Here is an 18,670-nt window from a genome sequence, read left to right on the forward strand (position 1 = left end):
GGGCCCGGGAGGCCGCGGGAGCAGCGGGATCCACTCCCAGGGACGTTCCTTGGGGTCCGTCTCCCGCCGGTGGAGCTGCCCAAAGCCCATCGCTTCCTGTGGGGCTCAGGCGTTGTGTTAGGCCTGGAGGGATCCTCTCCTCCCTCGGTCTGTACGTGCTGCAGATGGTGATATTTTATGTTTGTGCACGAGGCAGATTCCCAGTGGATTGGGAAACACGTCGGTAAAAGTACATTGCTGGCTCCCAGCTTCCAGTTGTCCCAAGGTTTTGCTCAGTTAAAGTTTTATTTCATTTAGGGGAGGAGAAAAAAAATACTAATTTCCAAATAACATTGTATCAGTGATTGTAATAAGTTATAGTAATAATTAGAAGTTGTAATTGTAATAAGTCATAGTTGTGTTAATAGTTGCAGTAAGTTTTAATTACTAATAGCAGAAAGAAAACATATCACCTCTGGGATGGGAATGAATGTTAACAAGATTTAGTGCCAAATAGGTTCTTTTTTTTCAGAAATTAAAAATACTGTAAAAGTGGAGACAGCATCCAATACAACCACCCCTGTCTTGTCTCTTGTTGAGTTTAATGTTTTTGGAAACATTTGGAATATGCTGACAGCAGGGCCACCCCATTAGAAAAAAGTATTCCCATCCCCCTATGAGAAACAGTGGGAATGAAGGGGAAGGGTCAAGGGCTTTTCCCTCTATGACGTGTGAAAAGGGGTATTTAAGGTAGGAATTAGGATATTAAGGCAGCTACTGACAGAACATTTTGGCAGCTGTAGGTGTTACTTGGCCTGATCTTCAATGCTTTGGGCTCTTGAGTTGAGCAGTACCACTGGACTAGTGGGATTTTCCTTATTCATCCTGATTCTGTGGCTGTGGAAACACTGATGGTGCTGTTGGAAAAAAGACAGTTTATAAGAGGAGCTGGAATATGTCTCCTGGGAGCCACAGGGATTTAGGTTGGTATGAACTGATGATGAAACTGCACCCTTAAATGCAGTGCAGTTTTTGTTACATCAGTCCTGCCTCCGGGTTGAGTGGGAAATAAAATCCTGACTTCAAGCTGAGGTAGTGGTTACAGTGTGGGGGTTTGTGCTTGGTTTGTTACTGCTCATTTGACTAAAGTCTGCAACTACAAGGATTTTTGGACCTAGGTTAACTTTTTTTATTTCTTCTTTTCATGCATGGAAGGTTGGTGTAAGAGGGAAGGATATTGTTGTCCTTGGTGTGGAGAAGAAGTCAGTGGCAAAACTCCAGGATGAGAGAACCGTCCGGAAGATCTGTGCTCTGGATGACAATGTCTGCATGGCTTTTGCAGGTACATGGTCCCTTCAGGGGTATTGGCAGTTACTGGGCCACCTTTGGGCATGTTTGTGGATTCAGAGAATACAAAATACAGGGTGTAACTGGCTGAGAACTGTGGGAAGCAGGGTATTTCCACAGTAGCTTATTGGTTTTTTTTAAATATGGGGAAATAGTGTGTCATTGTCAATAATATTTTTAAGGGGAGATCTGATTTAACTGACTAAAACAACAGGGTTTAGGTTCAGTGTGCAGGAATGAGGGGCTCAGCTCCTTCCCCTGCCTTGCTCTCTTAGCCATGGTCTGGGATATGTGCAGGGGTGTTCACAAACTTGAGGAAAAATTCTCTAATAAAAAGGCTGTAAATGAAAAATGTCAGCATTAGCTGAAAAGTAAAGTAAGAACTAAATTTCTTTAAAATCTTTTTTTATAAAGGGTGACAATTATTTTTCTCAGCTAACATCATGCTGCTGTAGCCTCATTAACTAGATGAGACTTGCTGGGCAAATGAAACTGGACTGCATGAGGAATAATGTGTGTGAGAATAAGCATTGCTAATTTGCTGGAATATGGAATGCTGTCAGTAATATTCCCATTACCTGCTTCAGAATTAAGTGTGTCATCCAACTCACAAAGATGGAAGCTATAAACTAAATCTTTTAGTTATTTTGGTGCATTAGCCACTTTCTGCTACCTTACAAATGCTCTTGCTCAGCAAACCTGAGAGTCTGAGCTCTGCTTTGCTTTTTCGTTGCTGTTGACACTGACCCCGTGGGCTTTTTAGGGCCAGATTGGTGTTGTGAGGTTGTTTCATGGCTCTGAGGCCACTCTGTCATTTCAGGGCTGACAGCTGATGCCAGGATAGTTATAAACAGAGCTCGGGTGGAGTGTCAGAGCCACAGGCTCACCGTGGAGGATCCTGTCACTGTGGAGTACATCACACGCTACATTGCCAGCCTGAAACAGGTACTTGGGGCTGCACAGAGCTGCTGAAAATGTGTCCTGACCCGCTACAGATGTTACATGTGCTGTTATGTTAGTGTATGTTACACGTAATGTATGCCTTGGGTGCGTAACGCAGGTGGAACACGTGTGTAACACGTGTGTACCATGTGTGACTGGAGTGTCACACATGTAGCATTAAACACGTGTGTAGCATGTAATATCTGACACTTCTTCAAACTGTGTAAGTGTCTGTGCTCTGGCCTCACTCTGCTTACCTGGTAAAAAACACATTGTGGGTGTTCATTGGGAATGGGGATGTGGCAATTGAAAAGAAGAGTGTTTGGTTTGGTTTTTTTTTTCCCCCCCAAGATAATTAGAGCTTGTAAGGACTGCACAGCTCTGTGTGTTATGTCATCAAGAACACTTTGCTCACCTCACTGCCAGAACAGTGGGCCTGGGTTACTGTCAAACCTCTTCATGGCTCCTGGTAGTTTTTCCTCCTGCAAAGCCATTGCAGGGATGGGTAAGAGGAGAGCAAATTGGTGCAGTAGTTAATATATTTTATATTTGATATTCATAAATTTAGAATGAATTGCAGCATCAAAATACGCCCAGCTGCGTTCTGTGAGAAAATTACTCATTTGTCAGTGTATTAAACTGATTTTCAGCCACTAGTGGGAATTAGAAAAGATCGAATTTACTTATGCACAGATGTGTTGGAACAGTGGTGATAGTAACAATGTGATTCTTGTAATAATCACCAGTCTGTCAGAGCAAGGCACCACTTCCCAAAGTTTCACTGTTTTCCTTTATCCTAATCTCACATTTGTGTCTGTCTTTCTGGGACACTCAGCATTTCTCTCAAACTGTTGCAAACACACCTGGCTCAGTTCCTGCTGCCGTGGTGCTGCGGTGTCAGCCCTCCTGCTCCTGGTGTGTGACATGGCAGTGACTTTGCTAACAGTGTCCCAGGAGTGCTGTGACGGCTCCAGTGTAACCCGCTTACAGCCACAGAGCTGCCATGATTTCCTGTGGAAATCATTGGTGAAAACTGTGTTCAGGCGTCCTCATGGTATTTTTTGGCACATTTGTGCCACACTGGGGCTTGCAGACGTGGCTCTCACTGCCTCAGCACTACCCAGCAGCCAGGGAGGTGCTTCTGGAAGCTGTAACCAGATGTAGGAACAGGGGTTGGACAGGAACCACCTCTCACTTGCCTGCCTTAGGGGCTCTGTGAAATGTGGAGTCCTGGCTAACACAGAGAGAGCCAGCTAAAAGCATTTCTGGTGGCTCTTCTGGTTGTAACTTCTCCAGAGTCTGCTTTGCACCCTAGAAATGTTTTCAGAGCTGCATCTGAGTGTGTGTGTCCTTTGTGCTCAGAGGTACACGCAGAGCAATGGCCGCAGACCCTTTGGGATCTCTGCCCTCATTGTGGGCTTTGACTTCGATGGGACCCCGCGGCTGTACCAGACCGACCCCTCGGGCACGTACCATGCTTGGAAGGTGAGCGCATTCAGTCTCTGGTGGAGATGCAATATTTGTAAGTTAATGTCTCCTTTGAAGTGGGATTGGGGTAGAGGAGATCTCGCTGGCCAGATGGTGCTAGCTCATAGCTGCAAAAATCCTTAATGATCAAATGTACTGAGAGTGGCTGTCTGCAGTTCAGCTTTCCTTGGGAAATCTTGTCCTGCTTTCAGAAAAAACCCCAAAACCAACCCACCTGTGCCAGACAACTGTCTTTGTGTGTGACAGATTATGCAACTGTACAACTTGTATTTCTTTCTTATTCTGCAAATGAAATCTTTTCTAAACTCCCATTCATTTTCTGTTTCCCCTCAATGTTTCCAGGCTAATGCCATTGGCAGAGGAGCAAAGTCTGTGCGTGAGTTCCTGGAGAAAAACTACACTGATGAGGCCATTGAAACGGATGATCTGACTATTAAACTTGTCATCAAGGCTCTTCTCGAGGTGAGGCTGTTTGACATCTCTTCTGTGGCTTTTCAATGTGTCCAGATTCACTTCTTGGATGTGAATATGGGAAAATCTTCATGGATGTCCCAAGGAAGTACTGCAAAGGATCTGTGAGAGCTGTTTACCATAGACTGTGGGTATTGGATTAAATTCAAGGTTCAGAATATTTGGGGCATCAATTTCCATAGTTTACACAGAACTTACCAGCAGCTCTGGGGAGCAAAACAGACTTCAGTTCTGGGTGTTAACACAGTGCACCAAAGATGTGCTAAAGCACATGCTGAATATTGTATTTTTTAATTGAAGTTTGAGATACAGAAAATACCACCAGTCAGATGGTGGGGCTGAGGTGTTCTGCATCTGCTCAGGGCACTGGCACCAGTGTGAAGACCCTTTTGAGAGTTAGTGCTGCTGGTATTGAGAGCTTAGAGCTAAGGAGTGAAATACTCCCCATCCACATCTCTTCTCCTTCTAAGGAGACCTGAGAGGGATTTGTTGAAATGAATTCCTGGCCAGGCTCATAATGCTTCCCTCTGCCTCACCCAGGTGGTGCAGTCCGGTGGGAAAAACATCGAGCTGGCAGTCATGAGACGGGAGCAGCCGCTGAAGGTGAGGCTGTTGTTTGCTTCTCTCCCCTTGAGCCCATCTCTGATACTGTCCTTGTTGATCTGCCTTAACTTCCAGCCCTTAATCTCACATTTTGTACTGACAAATACTTCAGTTTATTCTTAATGGCCAAGGAATGTTGTTGTGTCTGCAGCAGGTACCTGCTTCCAGATAAAGAGCAGTTAACGTTTTTCCCGTGGCAGAACTAGAATCACTTCCATAAATGTCTCTTAAGTTCATTGGTATCCTGAGGGTCACCCATGTTTCTGTTTCAGATCCTAAACCCTGAAGAAATTGAGAAGTATGTGGCTGAAATTGAAAAGGAAAAGGAAGAAAATGAAAAGAAAAAACAGAAGAAAACATCATGATGAATGAAATGTACCTGCTTAGCTGCTTCTTTTTAATTCGAGTGATGGGTTATTCTGTATAGATGTAGGCATTCCAGTTACTCATACTGTGCTCTCTTGAGACCTACAATAAACCTACTGATTTTTTTTTAAAGCTGTTATTTAAAAAAAACCCTGTCTGCTCCTTGGATTTTAATTACCCAGGATGATCTGGTTGGCTACAGAATAGCAGCAGTGACCCATTAAAGGACAGAGACCTTGCTTGCTTTTTTTCCCCTGGACACTTCACTTTGTTTAATGGTTCTTTTGTGTGCTGTCTGAGTTCTCAGCATATCCCTTTTTTTTACCTTAAGCAGCTGGCTTGAGGGTTGTGTTACGGCCTCAAGATAACTAGTATGGAGGTGGGAGTTTTTATTCCCTAACAGGCATCTTTCAAGGTGAAAGGGCTGGGTCTCACCACAGGCCTTGCAGCAGCCTGTGACAGCAGGTGTGTGTTTTACTGCTGAAGGACAGGACAGAGATGAGGGTTGGGTTTTGGGGGGCAGCATGTGAACTTGCTGCCACAGGCACATGGCTCAGAGCAGAGGTGCATGGCCTGGTGCTTCCAAGTTTGGTTCAGAGTAAGGTGTTGCTGTTGTGAGTGTGCAGGGGGGAGTTATTTATACACCAGGAGCTAAACAGTAACTATAGCACGTGTTACATACAAGAGTTGAAGCTCTTACCCAGTTTCTCCTTTTGTATTTGGCCTCGCACACTTCCTTTCTACCCCTTACCCCAGGAGTTGTTTTTAGCTGTTTCCTCATTTCAGAGTAGCCTCAGGGCTCTCTCATATTCCCAATTTCCAGTAGTTGGAGCAGTAGGAACAGGTGCCCCTTTATTGTAAAAGTTTCCCCATTTGTATCCACCAAGTGGGCGGAATGAAATCTGCCCTTGCAAGCAGCTCTTCAGTCTGCTCTTGCACAGTCAGAGAGGGTGTGACAGGGTCAGAGCAGGACCAGGGTGGCAGCAGGCACAGCAAGGACTGAATGTGGCCCAGGAGCCCCTGCCCAGGACACCTCAGCCCCGAGGGCCCCAGGGTGAGGATGCTCGAGGCATGCAGCAGAGACAAAGTTGCAGCAGAGCTCGCACAGTCCGGGCTTTCACACAGCCCAGAGCTGTTTACATGGAAATGGTGCCCAGCAAGGTGTGGGCAGAGGATCCCATGGGTGTCAAGGACAGGGAAGCAGCAGCACTGCTGCTGCTCAGGGACACATTAGACCACATGAGTCAGAGGAAGCATGATCCTGGAATACTGGGTTGTTTAATTTATGAGCCCTTGGACTGGAATGTTGAAAGCAAAAAAGTTGCACTTGGTTCCCTGCTCAAGTCACTACAACTGTTCCCACACACTGGGAATTTTCCATGGGGAAGCTGACACAGCTGCACCTGAGAGCCCTCCAGTGCTCCTGGGGAAGAAGAGCTCATAGGTAACAAGCCCTAGGGCTGAGCCACAGCCACCAGTCCCCCCCTCCTCTGCTCCCAGACAGCAGGAGCCAGGCTCAGCACTCAGCTCAGCACGTGGGACACAGCCATGGGACACAAACATCAGCAGTATTAAGGAACAGGGGTGTTCTTATTTACCTGGGATCTGAAGCTTTACTGTGGAAACAAGGGCATTGCTCCCACTCAACTAGAAAGGCACAGTTACACCTGAGTAATGGTGATTACACAGGAACAGTGAGGATTTCTTACCCATGCTCTGCCAGGGCAGTTCAATTCCATCTCCACACTTAGAGCCACAGCACCAGGAGGGAAAGTAGAGGCAGAGCAGCTCTGAGTGAGCCCTTTCAGCACACCCCAGCTCACAGGTGTGAGCCAGGTCCTGCAGCAGCAGCACTGGCCCCTGACAGGCTCCTAGGGAGCCCCACCAGCCCAGGGAGTCCCTCTGCGAGGCTGAGGTACATAACCCTCATTAGGCTGAGTCCCAGCACAGGAACCAGGGCAACGATGTGCAGTGCTTGGATTTGGGTGTTTCAGCCCTTTTCCAATACTGTGTGTAACACTTCCAGGTTTGCCAGAGCTCTGCAGCCAGGTTTTCTCTGGCTTGGATGGGAGCCCTTCAAGGACAGGTGCCGGAGGAGTTGTAGGGAGTGATGTTATGGAGCTGTATACAGAACAGAGGTGGAGGGAAACACTAAACATTTACATGTTTATTATAATTACAATTTACATTACTCCAAAGAGCAGCCCCACTGCTATGTTCTAATTCTCAGCAATAAAGTCCTACAAAAATAAATCCAAGCTTTTACAGTAACCTAGGTCAATGCATAACTAAAAAAAACTTGAGCTATGTAAGGGGTTCAGTCATCAAGGTGCTTTTTCAACAAAATTCCCTACCAACCAAAAACAGGACACATGCCTATAGCAATTTAACCCACTTATTTCATGCAAACAAAGGTAACCCCTCCCTCCCAGCCCTCTCCCCACATACAGTTTTTTAAAAACAAAAGAAAAACAACTAAACTATTTACAGTATGGGGGTATAGAGGAAAGAAATTAAACATGCCCAGCTGTTAAGCTTCATTATATGGTCTCCCATCCCTAGTTGAATGAAAACATTCCAAAGTTCCACCACAGTCTACTAGAGTACAGAGAACTGTTTGCATTTGGTGCCGCCTCTGGCGAGGTACAAACCGAGGACAAACAAGTCAGAGCTTCTGGTCTCCTTCCCAGACAGTCACTACTGCCCAAAACTCTGCACCTGAGTGGGGACATTCACTGCTTCCACCCCACATGGTGTCCCCACACTCCAGCCAGGAGCCCCAAGCCTGAGGCACTCCCAGCACCCTGCAACTCAAGGCAGAGCCACGGTCCTGTGGTACCTCCAGCCCAGCACCAGCCCACAAACAGCTGTACAGTCAGAAACACTACTACATGATCAACACTCCAGTATTCCCAAGTGACAATATACACAACTCCTCAGCACCAGGAATCCATTTCTCCAGATACCAAGTGCTACTTCACACCTGCTGCCAAGATCCGTGAGACCAGCAGCACCAAAGGATCCATTTGGTTACTCAGAACAAACAAATTATAGCTGGTTTATTTCAAGTGAGCTTTGGTTCCATGTTAAAACAGCATGATTTCTCTTCTCCAGGGTTCAGAAAAGGAGTCTGACTTTGAGCTTAGACTATAGCAGCCTTGAGAGACCCAGAAAGAAGAACCATGTAAGTTAGTCTGCACTTGAAAAACACAAACAAAAAAGAAAAGACACCCTGAAGAAGGTACCCCTGAACACATTCCCTCTTCCAAAAAATATTCCAGCGGACAGTGGCTGGTCCAAAGTAAGTCCAAAATATAAGCAGTAGTACATGAAATTCTGTCACTTGAGCTGAGACAGTAAACAATATGAACCATTTTCCCACGTTAGTGCAGCAGTTGGTTGTTTTCTTTCTATATACAGTTTCATCCTCTCAGGAGAGATGTTTGAACCTATGCAGAAAAAAGGTAGAATTAGATTTGATATTATGGGGTTCCTCTCCCAAGAAGAAGAAAAATAGCAAAGCTCACACCTCTGTATCAGCTAAAATACTTAGCTAGAAACCAAGAGCTGTTTGCTTGAGCTAAGCCTTTTCTCAGACAGGTGAGCCCAAGAAATCAACAGAACAATCAGCATGTTAAACACCATGTTAAACCACTCCTATCTCCTTCTACCTTAGGAGTATCAGATCCAATAAGGAACAATTCTTGATAATCCATGAGACTGGAGAGCAAAACAGGCTGCACAGACAGTTCAGGCAAGGAGTAAGAGACAAGCCTGGCTCAGAGGGAGTATTTACTCTTGCTAGAGCACTTGCCTCTGAAGTTACACTCTGCCAGTACCAGCTCTGTGAGTGGTTTGGTTTCTCCTCGCTGCTCCACTCCCCCTTCCACCTCGAAATCCACCTCGAAAGCTGCGGCCACGAAGGAACCGTCCAGACACTCCAAATGTCTCTGTATTGAGCTTCCTTTCCTCAGCCCACGTGGTGCGCCTGGAACTGAACAAGGCTGAGGTCAGGTGGAACACAAACACTAAAGAGCCACTAGCTCTCTTAGACAGAAATCCTCAACCCCCTGATTTTGTTGTGCTGCACTGCAACAAGAACCAGCTGCAGTGTTATGTGCTCTAACCCAACCCCTCTGCAGCCAGAGCCAAGGGAATCCCCATGCTGACACTAAAGGGATGTCTCATTTCTCCAGGCACTTGATAACATCAGTGCTGGCAGTGAAAGATGAAGCTTTCCCTTCATATTCCCAACATTTAACCTAATGCATTTCCACAGCCAGAGCTGACCTCTCTGCCCCAACTCCAGGCTTAGCTCACTCCTGTCTGCCAGCTGCACCTTCAGCACAGCATGACCCTGATGCCTCCTCTCCCACAAGCAGATAAGGAATTTGTTTAAAATCAATGGGTTCAAAGTCAATACTGGGAAACAGAAATGGAAACTCCTCTATCATAGTTTAGGCAAGTGTATCATATCAGCTGAAATGCTTTTTGTTTGATCCCACTGCATGAAGCTTGGTTCACATCACTTGTGAGCCATCAAATGCATGGCAATAGTCCCCATCTGAAGTCTATTCTAAAATTTTTAAATAATTAAACCATGTAACATTATGTCTGAAATTTTATGCCTAAAACTCCATTTTAAAACCAAGCTTTTAGAAAACACTTACCTAGATTTCAGTTCTGAAGAAATGTTGTCAAAGAAAGACTTGGATTTATCATAATAGCAGTTGGGCCCCAGCAGGTCCTCCTCTGCATTACCATCATTGTTTTGGGTTGCCACTCCAGGGTCCCCTTTTTCTTCCCCCGTCTCTGCTTTGTCATCTGAAGATAATGAAATGTATTACACCTCCTTGAGGCACACACTGCAGAGCCATCTGTTTTCTTGCTTCCTCAAACAAGATTTGAGATGAAATCATGCAGTTTCTCAGAACAAGTTTGTCTACGCAGTGTTTACTACTAGCTCAGCAATTCATATTTAATGAAGGCACAAACCTTTAAAGTTTAGTTTCTTCTTGAATTCTTTATCAAGTTCCTCTCTGTTGAATTGTGCATTTGCACTTTCAAAGTCAAAGTCACCTTCAAACTTTATTGTATTTTCCTTCACAGTAGTTGGTCTGTTTTGTCCTCTAGAACGGTTTCTGGTTCTCCTGTTTCCTGAAAGCAGGAGAGTTTAAACACTTGGTAACGCACAGGGAGGTTACATGACTTGCTCAAGACCAGAGGAAACCAGGGATAGAACTCAGGAGTTTCTGGCTTCCAGTCCTGTGGTTAGGCCACACCTCTTTGAAAGCAACTTCTGATTTTGGCTGTAGAAGACACATTACAGCAACACTTTAACTTTCTGAGCAGCAATCCTGGATGTCAGTCTTACCACTAAGAGGGCACCCAACTTTCCTTCCAGTGTGCAGAGGGGAAGTCAGAACAAGCACTACAGCAAGAAAAGCTGAGGGAGGTGGGGAATATTATCTTTCCTGTCTGCTCTTCACCTGCAAACACAGCACTGTAATTAGCCTAAAACCTGTCATGATGGCAAAGAGGAGTCTCAGAAAATCCAGCAAAAGACTCATCTACCCACAAAGGGAGACTTTTGAAACTAGACTACTTTGTCTAGTTTCTGGTTTCCAACTGAGATGCTATCCACTCCTTTTTGGAAAAGCTATAACCCCTTGCTACACACTAATTAATTTTAAGACCTGAGAGTCTGAAGTGTTGTTTTCTGTCTTTTCTCATTTTACTTGTGCAGAAACCTCTTTGAATTTCACTTTCTTCTGACCCATGCTTATACTGCCACTTTGAAATAAGAATTCTGCTCTATGGAGATGAGTGTTCCATAGTTCCCCTCTTATAAAATCCCTGGAAAGTCTTAAACAGGCTGCCTCTCCCAGTAAAAATACTTGAGGTTTCAGAGAAATCCAGTTGCTGCTGCCAAGTCACAGCATTGATTTTTACGACATACCTTCAAGTTTCTAGAAAAGGCGCTAGAACTCTGTCCCTGGAATGTTCTGAACTTCTGCGACTCCAGAAGCTGTTTTGTTTGGGAAGCATCTCTGGATGCCCAAAGCTTTCTCTCAATCTTCTGTCAGATAATCCTTCACTGAAGTTAACACCACTTGCCTTCACAGGCTGATGCGACTGTTTAGCGTCAGCTTAACCTACCCGATCTTCTCCTTTGAGGTCTTCTGTTTTCATCATTCACCTGTCCTTGGGTTTGCACAGGTGCTGCCTGAACTGTATCTACTGAACAAGAAGGATAAACTTTAAAGGAGCACAAGAACAACCCCCAGCCAGCTGTCTTGCTGGAAGGATGCTCAGGCCAGCACTAGGGCTGAAGTGGCGTGTACGTACCGCTCGCCTTGCTGTTGGCCTGCGGGACCTGCCGGGCACTGCGTGGAATCCCCGGTGTCACCTTCACTGGGGGCAGCTTTTGGGAATTCATGCTGTCAACTGGGCCAGTCTGAACAGCCTGCTCTACCATGGGGCTTTTGCGGACTGGGTGAACAGAAGGAAAGCCAGCACCTGGAAAAAATCCCAATGACTAAGTACCTCTCGGAAAATGAGCCAATGCCATTCAAACCCTGCCCACTTCTAGGGAGAAACCATTTGGTCAAGAATGATTCAAATCCTTGAGTATGCATCATTACAGGCTAAGTTTAAGTGGCACCAGGTAAGGCACCACTGCCATACAAGTCACGGCTCTCACATCCAGAGCCTCAGTATCAGCAAATATACCCATTTGTTTCTTAAATCAAGTTAGACAAACATTAAACAACCAATCCAGGTCAGTCTCTCAGACAGTTTATACCAAAATCTAATTTCTATGTTATGCAGTATTTTACTTTACACAATAACTTTAAATCTGAAACAAAAATTCACCATTTTGAAACTGTTCAAGAAAGTTTCCCCACTTTGTCAAAAAGGTTTTGCAGTAAAAGCTTAAGCACCTCAGCTATATCCCCTTTTGTAAGCTGCTTTTAGAAGTCCTTCAACTTCATTGCTTATTGTTAGAGCTTTCAGACAAAGAAAACCTGAAACCAGACCAGGATCTCAAAGTTACCCTTTTAAATTCCTTCTTGGTCAAGGCCAAAGTGTTACCAAGACTTCTGTTGCTCTTCCATCCAGGCTTATTTATTCACACTACAAAACATGTAAATACTTTTCATGGTTTGGTATACCTTACACCAATTATATTAAAAAGTGACAGTCTTCAGTACTCAGAAGAAACACTGCATTCTAGATTTAATTAGAAGGTTTGGAGTACTACAGGTTTATGTAGTTATGCATAAGAACTGCTTGGAAGCGAACTTTAACCGAATATATTAAAAGAGCAAGAAAAGTGAAAAGCTGAAGAGTTCACACAAACCAAGCCACTGACACTTCTGGGTCACCCAAGTCCACATGAGATATACCCAGTAGGTTACATCATGCAGGTTCCCAGTTAATGTACACCTGGAAAACTTGCAAGGAAGACAGACATATCCTAAGGATTATTGAGTAGGACAAAGCTGATGTGCAAGTTTAACATGAGAAAGTTTCAAAGTTTAGCCAGAATATGGAGAAACTATGTACAGATAGATGGCCAAAAGCAGAAAGTAAGTAAAAAGCTTCATGCCAACACAAGCATACATGCTTAAGCTAAAACCAGATGAAACTAATTATCATGTTTAAATGCAGGCTGCAACCGGTCTCCCTGATCTGAGGATGGTCAGCCTGGTATCTCAACCTCCTTTAAAGGTTTTACACATAGAAGCAAGCACCCAGAACTGTGTTATTTCTGCTACCCAGGACTCAGGAATTGCTTACTGTTAGTCATGCTTTACTAACTGGGAGTCTGGACAAGGTACAATGCGCCATCATGCATGAAGAAATCTACCCTGATGTTTCCTTGATTACAGAAATTACTCCCAAATTTTTGATCAGCCTACAAGGCCACCCACAATTTAAGCAGTGTGTTTTTCTTTCCAAGAAAGGCTGACTAATTCCTCACCCATACCCTATGGTGACACATGTTCCTGGACACGATGCAGCACATTAGCATCTCTAAACTTCATCCTTCTCCTGATACTTACACAAGAGGATCCACTGTTCTGGACTTTTCTCCTGTCTCTCTAATTGATACTTCTAGGACAGGAGGAATCGTACTTCATGTAATGAAAGGCAAAAAACCAGCTGAGAACAACCTAGTTCTACTGGCATTACCCATATGAACACTATCATTCTAGGAGGGATTAACAAGAACAGAGTGTTTGCAAGTGCCATGCAGTTCTTCCAAATATTTGGAGTCCTCAAACTGCTGTTACCCTTGGAAGAGAGCTGATGGGGCTCTGAAGACATGTCAGGCTCTGAAACAGGTTGTGGAGACGGAGAAGAACTAGGGCTGGAAGCAGCTGCTGATGCTGGAGGGCTTACCAATTTCTCTAAAGAGATAGAGGGAAGAAGAGAGAGCAGAGATACATGGATAAGATACAAGGTAGTGAAACATCTGAAGGACTTGGAAAGAGGTACAAGATTCTCTAGAAAAGCATTAGAGCAGTTTATTTATACTCCTCTCTGGGAATACAAGTTTTTTTACATGTGATGTAAGGTGTGCTAGGTTAAAAATGAACTGGCCTCAACTGTCAGGTATTCCCATTAATTTCAGAAAGAAACTTCAGCTATTTAGTTTGTTTCTTTCATGTGCGTGTGTGCACGTGCAAACGAAACACAGGCCTCCTTGTAGTAAAATCATTGCACAGAGTTGTTAGCTACTTATTCACTGCTCCTTGCAGCCTCACACTTGGCAAGGAGTTTGGTATTAGTTACTGTTATTTGGTTTCACAGCAGCTGCATACAAGACCATACCTTTATTCTAGCAAGTAAAGTTCATACTTACCTAAACCTAAGGAAGCTGCATACTGCTGGCTAAGCAAAGAGCTGGCAGCAAGCTGGCTGTAAGGTGGCATACCTCTAAATGGGCTGTAAGGCACATGTGGCTGAAAGGATGATGTAGAGGCAGAGCCCAGTGAAGACTGTAACAAGACAAAGTACATTTCCATTTACAGTGTCCAGAAGTCAACTTGTTTTGGCAGTGATTCTTTACTTCACGTACAGCATTACTAAAGCTTAAGTAAATTCTGTGAGGGGTTAGTTTACCTCTTTATGTTTCCTGCATTCTCAGCTAGCTCTGGCTTTTGTTGACTGAATTCTTTAATGCTGCTGCTACTTTAAGCATTACAACAAAATTCAGGATGCTTCAAATAATCTGAAGATTCCCGGAGACACTGACTTGCCTTCATTTTTACAAGTTTTTTATCAAAATGCAGTCCTTCAATGCCAGTGTTTTATCTCAGCTTTTTATCAACACTTCAGGCTAACTTACTTGGACAATGGCAGGATCTTGTGGCAGAGTATGCTGAGCTTTTGGAGGTTCACAAACAGTGATGTCTTTGATGTCACTTCCTCGAAAAATAATGTACTCATAGATTTCTTCTCTGGGAGGAGCCGGTCTGTCTGTGGGCCGGTCCTCGGTCCCGAAGGATCGCACTGGAGCATGAAAACAGTGACATTAGTGCAGTATTGCCATTGCAGCATTGTGCAAGTGCAGATTTATGCAATTAAAAAGTATTCCTTCAACACTTGCCATTTGTAACAACAACAACAGCTACTTCCAGAACCCTCAATCTCCTTCTCACACACATCTGTTCCCTCAAATGCCAACTTTTTCAGCAGCCTGTATAAACAGTTTTGTTTACATCAAGCTGTGAAGGTAAAGACCATAGACCAGCTGGAGTGAAGAATCCTACTCCAAACCCAAGGACTTCCCCACAGTGCTGTACTCTCCTTCCCTCCCCAGCAGCTGTCCCATGCAGGCATTCAGCTCCAGACAACTGCACCAGACCACAGGAGAGGCCCCTGAAGCAGCAGGGGGAAATCTTAGAGGGCTTTAGAGCTCAAATCTGCACCTTTGGTTTCATATGTTTATTATGCAGATAGAGGTAGTTTTATCAATGATGAAAACTTCCTATTAAAATTCCCTCTCTACTCCAATGTCACTGGTTTTATGATTAATGTGAATACAAAGCAAGCCATTAGTGATAAATCTAAGATCTCAGTGCTTAGGAAGCTTTACTGAGTGCCAGCTCCCAGGACACTGGAACAGGCACTAACCAGCAATGTAACACATTAGAGTGGGAACAAAAAAAGACTTCAGCTGACTGTGGCAGCTACCAGGTAGAAGCATAAATTAATTTGAGCCATTAAGGAAGAAGAGGTCAGACTGGATTGTTGGCACAGGAAAACAGCACAGTTACATCACACACTGACAGGTGAAAGCTTGAAATTTCAGCTACAAGTTACAGAAGCTCCAAGTTCACTACTCTGGCTGCTTTCTGTCTTTGAGAGACACTCCCAGTTCAGATGAGCACCAGCATATATTGGCTTGATGCACATTTTCTGCCAATGGAAAAATTCTGTACTGGAGTTCCCTCAATTGTTTCTAACAGGCTATCGTAGAAGTACTGAAACACCTCCACCAGAACATGCCACTCTTCCTGTCACACAGATGAAGGGGGCACCACAGCTTCTCAGGAAAAAGAGCACCAAAAGTGGATGCACTGAACCCCCGTGCTGAGCATCCCTGGCACATCATGCTGCTTCTAACTTACAAGGAGTGTTGGTAGTTGTAGCCAGGGATACTCAAGGGTCCTGTTCCAGGATGAACAGCTGTATGCAGGTAGCACTTAGTGCTGCAAATGGTCTTCATCCCTGCTAATACACAGGTGAGCTCCCAAGGAGCAGGTGAATGCCAGAATGTCCCTATCACACTGCTCAGCACCTCAGCTTGCACCTAACGGGAAGGGGATCTTTACTGGTACAAGAACAAGCTGTCAGTCACTTCCTTTCAATGGCCATCTTCCATGAGTTCCGAGGGTAAATAACCTCTCCAAGTTATTTTAGATCTCCAGCTGCTGTTTGATCATATTACAGCTGTAACCCAGTCAACCAGAAGCAGATTATAAACTGAAAGCAATGCTTGTGGCCTTTTGGACATGAACTGTACCACTGATCTCTCTGCTCAAAATGAGATTATTACAGCTCACGGTAAGATGTACTAAAGGTATCCAGGGACTACTGCAGGATCCCACAGCTAACTTGGAAAGCACCATAATCAGCCCATCAACTTCCACATGGACAAACACATGACCTGCAAAGCCCAAAGCTGCCCAGGCAGCCTCTCAGTTGGCTGGTCCCAAGGCTTCTAACAAAAACAGGAAAGGCATGTCCTTGTGTAGACAAAACAGGGCTGTAGGAGTTGAGCTTGCCTGTCCCTGCACCTGAGGTGTTTAACTGTTTCTGGCACAGCACAAAGTACAGATTTAAGTTCCTGTGGAGGTGGGAAGGGCTGACTCCCATGGAGTTAGTGACTATTGCTCACAGATGAACAGGAAATCAATCCCACACCACTGCAGCTCCTGGTTTACAACACAGTGCCAACGCGTGTAGGGCTGTTGAGCTTAAGCTCTGCATGGGCAGGAAGCACAGCAAGAGTGACTGCGTGACTGGAAAGCAGAGCTTACATGGATATTTCTTGTTGAAAAACTCCAATTTCTTCAGACTTCAACAGAAGAGGAGTAAGTTTCTGGCCTTCACTGCTGACAGGACACTAGTGGGCTTAAACTTCCTTTGTTTGCAATTTAAGTTTAGCCTCTAACAAGAGAGACAACATTCTTCTAGTGATTAATTAAGCCCATGGAATCTCCAGCATTTAAGATACTGTGCACATATTGAGGTTTAACAAATATAAATCAGTTGAAGTTAGCCTGGCTTCAAGTGAGAGGCTGAACCAGATTTCTTCCTGAGGTCTCTCTCAAATTTTTTCTTTATGAATGATAGAAAAAGTTTAGCCTCTAACAAGAGAGACAACGTTCTTCTAGTGATTAATTAAGCCCATGGAATCTCCAGCATTTAAGATACTGTGCACATATTGAGGTTTAACAAATATAAATCAGTTGAAGTTAGCCTGGCTTCAAGTGAGAGGCTGAACCAGATTTCTTCCTGAGGTCTCTCTCAAATTTTTTCTTTATGAATGATAGAAGTAAAGAGAATGGCACCTGCATTGCACCTGGAAGTGTTTAAACAGTGGCATCCAGGCTTTACCAACAATTTACCTGAAGTCTGGACAACTTCAACAGCATGTCAGTAATTCATAGCCCTTCAAATGCCTCAGAGATAAAGTGTTTCAAACCACTGACACCACACACAGGGTTGATACTGCTGTGACTGACTTCAACATTGCTGCTACATTTGTAATTCTGACACTAATTTTGCTATAAAGTCTCTAAATTTAAAAACCCCTCTGAGCTACAATGAAAAGCAGGGTTTGTCCTGTAAAGTTAATAGAGGAGCTATTGGTAGGGAAAAATGTATTCTTCCATCTACTGTAACAACTACTTCTTAGGCATTCCAGTTCATCAAAACTGAACACTGAGAGACCAATAAATACAAGAACTGCCAGAAATCTTATCCAGAGCATATACTTACATCATAAAGCACTTCAATCACACGTGCCTTTGAAACACACCACTTCAGCTTTGAAGTGGCAAGTGCTATGAGTAAGGCAGAGCTATGCAAGGAACCTTTCCTGCTTGCTGCTGGGTCAAGGTGAAGACCTTCCTGCACCTACAGGAAAGGAACTGCATCCTTCCAGCAACCTCTCAAGTACTTTGAGCCAAGTACTAACACAAACAGCTTCATTCGTACATTTAAATAAACGGCTACATTCCTAGAGAAAAAGTGAATTTGAGAAAACTCGCGTTTTTAACTTCAGAAAACACTCTAATATGTGTCAAATAATGTCCAGCATCATATAAACATCATTATACTGGGTAAACACCGTGGCACAAGCTGCCTTGAGGGTAGTTGTGCATCTGGCAAGTCAGTGCCTCCTGCCAGCAAACAGTCTTTCAAAACAAAAGGTGTTTGTTTTGTGGACAACCCCGATAGCTGGCTGCAGGCAATGAAGAACGTGTGAACTTCCCAGAACAAGGAAGGACAAAACTCAGGGAAAGAAAACACCGATGAGTATTAGCTGAAGTAGCCAAGCTAGACTTGAAAAGCAGAACAGACATAAGATCATGTTTGAGGGACTAAACGAGACAGGACAGGTTTTACTGAGGTGAAATACAGGAGTTCCCAGCACAGGTGACAACTAAACCCAAATGACACGGTTTCAAACATAATGATCAGTATTTCCACAAGGAAACAAAACGCAAAGCCTCGCTGAGGAGCCAGCAAGGTCGGCGAGCCAGACCTGCGTGCAGGTGCCCCACCAGCGCTCTGTGCAGCAGCTCCCACCCTCCTCACCTGAGGAGAGCCCAGTTATCGATCACGGAAGAAACAAAGACACAGCAACAGCACTGTTTTCCTCAGCGCCGGCCTGGGGCCCTACTCGAGCCGACACACAGCCGGGCCAAGGGAACCGAACCACGCCCAGCGA

The 18,670-nt window shown here is 44.5% G+C and overlaps 2 protein-coding genes across 5 annotated transcripts in view; one reads left to right on the forward strand and one right to left on the reverse strand.

Moving 5' to 3' along the window:
• Positions 1-5,344, forward strand: part of PSMA7 (proteasome subunit alpha 7) — a 6,005-nt gene extending 661 nt beyond the window's left edge. Inside the window, exons 2-7 of the mRNA XM_017735830.1 lie at positions 1,129-1,321; positions 2,147-2,271; positions 3,631-3,753; positions 4,099-4,218; positions 4,768-4,830; positions 5,103-5,344. Coding sequence (XP_017591319.1) covers positions 1,129-1,321; positions 2,147-2,271; positions 3,631-3,753; positions 4,099-4,218; positions 4,768-4,830; positions 5,103-5,195 — 717 coding nt within the window. The 3' untranslated portion in view covers positions 5,196-5,344. The remainder of the gene's footprint in view (positions 1-1,128; positions 1,322-2,146; positions 2,272-3,630; positions 3,754-4,098; positions 4,219-4,767; positions 4,831-5,102) is intronic.
• Positions 5,345-7,341: 1,997 nt separating this feature from the next.
• Positions 7,342-18,670, reverse strand: part of LSM14B (LSM family member 14B) — a 12,685-nt gene continuing 1,356 nt past the window's right edge. The window contains exons 2-10 of one of the 4 annotated variants that reach the window (XM_017734428.1): positions 14,555-14,718; positions 14,069-14,204; positions 13,497-13,613; positions 11,545-11,715; positions 11,356-11,433; positions 10,192-10,353; positions 9,867-10,020; positions 9,011-9,190; positions 7,342-8,645 (exon numbers count right to left, since the gene is read on the reverse strand). In XM_017734428.1, the coding sequence (XP_017589917.1) occupies positions 9,019-9,190; positions 9,867-10,020; positions 10,192-10,353; positions 11,356-11,433; positions 11,545-11,715; positions 13,497-13,613; positions 14,069-14,204; positions 14,555-14,718 (1,154 nt within the window). In that variant the 3' untranslated portion in view covers positions 7,342-8,645; positions 9,011-9,018. Of the gene's footprint in view, positions 8,646-9,010; positions 9,191-9,866; positions 10,021-10,191; positions 10,354-11,355; positions 11,437-11,544; positions 11,716-13,496; positions 13,614-14,068; positions 14,205-14,554; positions 14,719-18,670 lie in introns of all 4 variants that reach the window. The other 3 variants (XM_017734422.1, XM_017734446.1, XM_017734438.1) reach the window with 3 other exon arrangements.

This window comes from Corvus brachyrhynchos, unplaced genomic scaffold, assembly GCF_000691975.1.
Source record: "Corvus brachyrhynchos isolate BGI_N302 unplaced genomic scaffold, ASM69197v1 scaffold10, whole genome shotgun sequence".
NCBI classification, from domain to species: Eukaryota; Metazoa; Chordata; class Aves; order Passeriformes; family Corvidae; genus Corvus; species Corvus brachyrhynchos.